The sequence below is a fragment of the Euleptes europaea genome, chromosome 2, assembly GCF_029931775.1.
Source record: "Euleptes europaea isolate rEulEur1 chromosome 2, rEulEur1.hap1, whole genome shotgun sequence".
Classification (NCBI taxonomy): Eukaryota; Metazoa; Chordata; class Lepidosauria; order Squamata; family Sphaerodactylidae; genus Euleptes; species Euleptes europaea.
The window spans coordinates 87,373,292-87,380,453 of NC_079313.1; the positions used below are offsets into that span (position 1 = coordinate 87,373,292).

At 40.6% G+C, this 7,162-nt stretch overlaps 1 protein-coding gene across 1 annotated transcript; it reads right to left on the reverse strand.

The window, feature by feature from the left end:
- Positions 1–306: 306 nt before the first annotated feature.
- LOC130474021 (pepsin B-like) lies at positions 307–6,935 on the reverse strand. The gene is made up of 9 exons (XM_056845697.1): positions 6,890–6,935; positions 5,189–5,361; positions 4,953–5,070; positions 4,303–4,421; positions 3,317–3,513; positions 1,945–2,067; positions 1,697–1,841; positions 1,090–1,188; positions 307–476 (listed from the first exon to the last, which is right to left on the reverse strand). The coding sequence occupies exons 1-9, from the start codon at positions 6,933–6,935 to the stop codon at positions 324–326; spliced, it is 1,173 nt and encodes a 390-aa protein (XP_056701675.1). The 3' UTR covers positions 307–323.
- Between the last annotated feature and the right edge of the window lie 227 nt (positions 6,936–7,162).

The window sequence follows — 7,162 nt, forward strand, 5'->3', positions numbered from 1 at the left end:
GTTCTGAGAGAACTGTGACTGGCCCAAGGTCACCCAGCAAGCTTCATGTGGAGGAGTGGGGAATCAAACCCGGTTCTCCAGATTAGAGTCCACCGCTCTTAACACCACACTACACCACACTGGAAGCTGATATCAAGGAAAATTCGGCTGTTTTTCTTGTTGGATGGAACCGAATCGACAGCCCTACATATAAGTCTAGGCAGGCAGTATAGGAATAATTTTGAAAAATTGCTTTCGTTTTAAAAGGTGAATTTTGAACGATTCTATCAGAGTCCAAAAGAACAGAGGCATTGGAAGGTGAAAAAAACTGGGCTTTGTTTTGTCTAGGCTGATGGTGCAAAGCCCACCCTATTATTGGCCATGTCATAGACAGAATAATACTCCTTCAGGAAGACATCACCCAGGATCCATAGAGGCTGCCCTGTTGGGGAAGGCAAATATGTAGCCTCGATCTGAACTGAGCAATAGCCATTGTTCTGTGGAAGAAAAGAAAACAGCTTCAGTTGCAGTTCTACTGGTGGAAATAACACAAAGGTTTTTATAAGAAGTCTGGGAGCAGGTTCTGATTAAATCATTTGACAGAAATGCAGCCGTTGATCTGTAGTTCTCCTAACACCATAGCCTGTGACTATAGCTGCCCAGGATTTCTCTGAAAGGACATATTTGTTGGAGTTATACCTGTATTAGTGTGCATCCGACAAGCCCCTTTGATACTCATCTTCAGCCTGTGCATGTCCAGAACCTGGTGCACTACATATAGGATGCCAGTCTACTGAACAGAATCTCCACCTTGAGAGGTGATAATATTGTGGGATTCTTCTTTGCTCCACTATTCCTGACTTTGTGGTTATTAATACTGAAACACTTGATGAAGTGTTTTGATGTACTATTGATGAAAGCTGGAGCAGAAGTGTCTAGAAAACTTCTGCACCTGCTGATCTAGGCAAACGATTCAGATTCAAGAAAGACATTCACAGTCATGGAACAAGGTAGGTAAGTAAAGTTGCCATAATCTATGTTTGAATCCTCCAGCAACCTGGCATAAAACATGCATTGGGCAAATAATATTAACCGATATGGTATACGTACATTGGCTACATAGGCAGAAGGAGGCAGTGGGAACTGGGATCCATTAATGACAAAGGTGATGGTGGGCATGTTCTGGACATTGTTGCAGTTAACGACATACTATTGGGGGGAAAAAGAAATATAAAAAGGAGGTTAGCTCTGTGAGCAGGCTAGAGGAGAAGTTAACCAGATCATATATTCAGCAGAAAACAGATTGATAACACATTTTCAGTTCTTTTCGGTGGCGTTCTGAGATCAGGAGCCTTATTGTTTCTCCCTGTCCACAGATATAGAACATTAGTACCTGCCTCTGTCTTTGGTATAACTTCACTCAGGCAAGTGTGCATGTGATGTTTTCTCCCTGACCTGAATTGCAAAAACAGAGGCTTGGATCCAGACCTTATTTTCCACCAGCAGGGGGGAGTGCCAACGTTCATTTCCCACTATAGACCCCCACGTCACACCCAGCAGTGATCCTGAGAATCCATTGACAGCAGCATTGTAGGGAGGAGGTGCAGCAGCAGAGGGGAAGTCCGCTTCCTTTGGCTGAGCTCTGCTTGTGCCACTTTGGACCCAAGCTGTTTAGAGGTGTCCTCGGCAATTCTCCAGGATTCTTTCTGCCACCTACCTCCCCATTGTATTCTTGAGCTCCCACAGCTTGCAGGAAATTCCCCATGTACTGCCTTGGGACAGCAAGCTGAAAAGTGCCGGTGTCCACAATTGCCTGGCAGCCCTGGCTACACCAGCCAGTAGCCTGGTTTCCAATGGCAAACCTATAGAAACAAGAGCAAAGAATGTCTGTCACCAAGCAACAAGAGACAAACTCTAAAAAGCACAGTCCAGTATAGATAAGATGGGAATTTTGATATCACTTACTCCTCGATGCCAATCTGCCAGTAAACCTCGTGGGTGACAGGTGCCCAGGAAATTTGCCCAGAGAACAGTTGAGTGTCAACACCTCCCAAGATTAGTTCCCCTCCATACTGAATAGAGGGTTGGCTGGGGAGACAATGTCAAAATCAGACAAGGTTATTTATTCAACTTCTTGTTTATTGGAAGTCTTATTAACTGGAGCACATTGTCTGGATCAGTGAACACACAGAGTTGGTCAGAGAAAGACAGGAGAGCAGAAGAGGGGGTAGTTTACACAAGGGAATAAACTGAGCACTCTTGTTCCAGTTTCTTGGACAGAGAGATTCACAGTTGAAAGATTTACATTAGACATTCTTAAAACTACAATTCCAAACCAATAAATTGAAGAGATAGATTGACATGTCCATATTGGTACTCAGGAGTAGCGTACTACAGTACAAGGCCCAAAATAAAAAATGACTGAAGACCACTTGTTGTCTATTACAGATCTTATCTCAGTCTGCTCCGAGGTATCATCAAGGATCTTCAGCTCATCCTGGTCAATGACACTTCTCTGTCATTGAATGGCAGGCCTTTCCACACTTACAGACAGCCCCCTGACCTAAACAAGTTATTCGGCAATTCAGACCAAGTTTTCTTACCCCTTAGCTATACTGAGAACATTGTTTTATTAGCAATTACCAGCTATTGTAAATGGATACTAAGCTTATCTTGTATACATTGCATAGAAATGTCACACACTGTATCTGTTGTATTTAATTGGCCCTGCTGCTCATGTCTTTGTTAGAAGAAGAAGAGGAGGAGGAGGAGGAGGAGGAGTTGGTTTTTATATGCCGACTTTCTCGACCACTTAAGGAAGAATCAAACGGCTTACAATCACGTTCCCCTCCCCTCAACAGACACCCTGTGAGGTAGGTGGGGCTGAGAGAGTGTGACTATCCCAAATTAGGTAGGGCTGAGAGAGTGTGACTATCCCAAGGTCACCCAGCTGGCTTCATATGCAGGAGCAGGGAAACAAATCCAGTTCACCAGATTAGCCTCCGCAGCTCAAGTAGAAGAGTGGGGAATCAAACCCCAGTTCTCCAGATCAGAGTCCACCACTCCAAACCACTGCTCTTAATCACTACACTACTAAACATATTAGTCTTATACTGACTTGACTTGACCCATCAAGGTTGGTTATTGTCAACTCAGATAACACTCTCCACGGTCTCAGGAGAGGTCTTTCACATCATCTACCACTTGATCCTTTTAGCTGGACCTTCTACATACCGAACAGATGTTCTACCACTGAGTCACAGCCACTCCCACAAAGTAATAGTTCAGATGCTTTTGAATATACCCAAGGACAAAAATATGGATTGTTGTGTCTTACCGGGAGAAGAAGAAGCTGAAGATTGGTTCAGAAAGCTGCCCTTGTCTCAGCATCTGCTGCATGACAGTGTAGCCCCCCATAGACATGGCAGGATAAGCCATCCCCAAAATTCCATCAAAACTAGCATAGTAGAATGGACTGGTGGGCTCACTCTCACTCAGGCCTAATTCCTGGTTCTGAACAACGATATTCTGGACCTGGGAAAGAGAAGAAGAACATGGATTTCGCCTGTAGTCTGAAGCCTGATAATGTATCATCAGCAAGAACACATCACCTGAGAAACAACATTGACATTGTGACTCAGCTGAATGGACTGAAAACATAGGACAAGTTTGAGTTTACAGAACAGCTATGCCACTTCAGCTCCCCAAAGGTTAGAGGCCAGTCTTCACAATCATCAGGCATGTATGGGGTTTGTCTGAAATCATTGTACGGATTGTCCTCTCACCCATAGTGAAATACTTGTGTAGAGCCCTACTTGAGATTTATAAGTGTGACAGATTCCTAAAGGAATGCGCTGGGAAAATTTATTCTGAGCAGCTTGTCTCAGGTTCAAACTATACTTGATACAGAATTCTGCTTATTTTTCTCTTTTTTTACACCAAAATCATCTTTAGGAGGCTATGAGCAAGTTTGAAGAAGGGCAGATGGAGAAAGCCTTTTTAATAATTTCCGCTTTTGTTACTGTTCAGCAAAACAAAATCACTTTCACCAAGCTGCTTTTCAACTCATATATGGGTTCTCCTTTTCCTTCCACCTGTATTGGGGGTGGGGGGTAGGGAATACACCAATCTCTATGTAATATATCTAGGTTATGCACCTCTAAGTAAGATCAAACTACAATATTGGACAATATTGGACTGTAAACAGAAGCCTTCTTATCCTACAAACATTCTTGATACACTTAACTTGATCATAATTTTGAAGATTTCCAGAATGCAGCACATTTAAAAATGAGTGACTTGTGTGGTACATTGATCACTTACCTGCACTGTGTCATAGCCTAGTACAACTGTCAAGCTACCACTCCCATATGACAAAGTGTACGTCTGTCCAATGTTGGTATATGTAGAGGATTGACTAGGGTTGAACCTGTTGTGGTTACCTAGAGTAAAACAGAAACAAATACCACAGATTGGTCTCCATGTGGCAATGAAAGACAATGTGCAGTGTATTTCCCTCTACTGAAATGTTCAGTTCACAGCAGGTCTGATTTTGCTGCAGTCCAGACTTCTCACATTTTACAAAGCCTTGAACCCTTTGAAGTGACAGAGGGATAGAAAAAAGCAGAGATGGTACACCTTGCATCAAGATACACACAAAAACTAAACAAGTGTCCTTTTTACAGTATTTACATCAGGAGGTAGTCACTGTTGGATAACAAGAGAACCTTCAGAGTTCTAACATGGTTTAAAGAAGGTAAAGGTAAAGGTCCCCTGTGCAAGCACCGGGTCATTCCTGACCCATGGGGTGACATCACATCCCGACATTTCCAAGGCAGACTTTGTTTGCAGGGTGGTTTGCCAGTAGTTCTGGAATGCTGAGTTTGTGCAGAAGTTTACCTTTTTCTAAACAAAATCAATTGATTTGATCCCTAAAATAAAAAAACCCTTCAGCAGGAAGGAAGAGTACTCACCACAAGCCTGAGTATTACAATATACTGATGGTACCCAGAGATTAGAAGAGCCAGTGTCCATGAGAACGAGGAAGCTCTGTGGTGGGGTTCCAATACTGATCGATCCATAGTAGAATGACTGGCAAATTAAAGGCTTTGGTAAGATGGACAATTTCACATGAACACATGAAATTTCTTTAAATCTAATTAGACTATTGGTTTACCTGTTTCAGTATTTTTAATGTTTTAATACTCACATTCAAGTGATTCGTTATTGGTTCATAAGCAACATTATATTCATTGAAGTGGTATTTTGCTGCCGGATCTACATGGTGACTCTTCAGGAATTCTTCTAGTACACCTTCCTCTTTCATCTTCTCCCGAATGGATTTCCCTTTTCTCAGAATGATTCTGCACAAGATGAACAGAGCTCAGGATATGAGAAGAATCATTGTTGCCTTTTCCATCTGTCGCGTATGTCTATCTTATTCTCTGCCTATCCTGAGGTTTGTTTGTTTGTTTTTGAGAACTGCTAATAACCCAGCACATCACTTTCTGTTCAAGGCAAAGAAGTGTCTAACCAAGCAGGAATAACTTAACAAAGCTTTAATATATGGGTTAGTCAATCAATATATTGTATATAGAAATGGTGACTTATGGTATAATAACTGTCTTATAAAAGAAAGCAACATATTGTTCTAATCAGCTCTGCAATTCAGCTTCCTGTTATGAACAAACTGATAAACTGAGATCAATATTGCTTTTAATGAATGGCTATTGATTTTTTAAAAATGTTGGTTTATACTTAATCTTTTGTGAGTGTCTGTAAGCACTCCTGTCTATTTTGTTTGGGGTTTTGGTGCAGTTTTAGTATGTTTTACTTAGGAACAATGTGATGATGTTTTGTAATAACCTAATTGATTGAGCAATAAACCCTTAACTGATAAAACAAAGAGAGAACAAACTCTAGCAGCGCAGTCTGCGTAATGTATAAAGCTGTTGGTTATGAATTTTTCTGTGACCAATTACTTATAAGTTCATATTGTGGAAGCCAATCAATCATGTTTGTTAGAAATACTGTAAACACGCCTCCCTAAAAGATCTGTAGAGGGCACAAAAACGCATATATGACTAATGACCTTCCATATTGCTAGAAATGGAAGGCCAGATTTTTACATTACTAGAATACTAGAATTTTTTCATTAGTAGAATACTGTATCAGACAAACTTATTCTGAAGCCAGTCTATACTAATGCTCTCTGGAGGATTTGCAAGATAGTTTATCTGATAATATTGCTGTATAAATGTAAAATAAAAACCAGAAACTTTCATTTGCCATGAAAACATGAAATTCTAGATTATTTAATTTTTAGAAGAGCTTTAGCTCTCAAAATCCCTTTAGCCAGAAAACCCTCCAACATTTTCTGGATCCAAGCAGGCCACAATTATTTTGAACCATTTAAATTGTTGACAATTTTCAGCATCCATCTCCATTTAAAAACAAAACAAAATATTGGTAAGGAAAGAGTTGTAAAGTGGTATGTGTCAGAGTTTTCTTCCTCTGCTTCTAAGGAAGTGGAGGATTGCTCTAGAAGTGATGGCAATCATGAACTTGACATACTGATTTTGGCCACACAACTCTTCTTTATGCAAAAATGTGTGCCTAGATATTTAAAAGAGGTCATTCAGTCATAAAAACATAAGAACTTAAAGAGATTTGCTGCATCAGACCGGTGGTCCATCTAGTCCAGCATCCCATCTCACACAGTGGCCAACCAGTTAAACTGGGAACAAATTGTCCCCCTTTGAGTAAAGGACTACATAATATAGAGAGTCTAAGAACTACTATAACATCATTTTACCATGAAATATTGGCTGAAAATGTGCACCCTGAGCTACCTACCAGAGGTACTTCCGCCTCATTCATAACTATAATGTTAATACTCACCTCTCTACACCCTCAGACAGATGGAGAAAAACCAACATTAGGACAAGCCACTTCATGATGGTTGGTGTCAGCGGTGATGTGATCTTCAAGCGAATCCACAAATTCAGTCCACAGTTATGACTGTTGTGTTCTTGCTTTTATAATGAGGACAACTCTTATCTGCTGCCATATCTGTTTGCTCTTAATTCTCCATATCATTATGTACACTCAATATCTACACTTTCTGTTTTCTTATAGATCATAGAAAGTCAATTTCTTTTGTTCAAAATTTTTTAAAATGTAA

Bases quoted from the DNA above. Each gene is read 5' to 3' on its own strand.
- LOC130474021 (XM_056845697.1), bottom strand. From the start codon at position 6,935: ATGAAGTGGCTTGTCCTAATGTTGGTTTTTCTCCATCTGTCTGAGG. The intron at 3,514-4,302 runs GTAAGTGATCAA...TCTCTTTCCCAG, and splicing joins TAGGCTATGACACAGTGCAG to GTCCAGAATATCGTTGTTCA. The intron at 1,189-1,696 runs GTAGGTGGCAGA...TCCCCCCAATAG, and splicing joins CTCAAGAATACAATGGGGAG to TATGTCGTTAACTGCAACAA.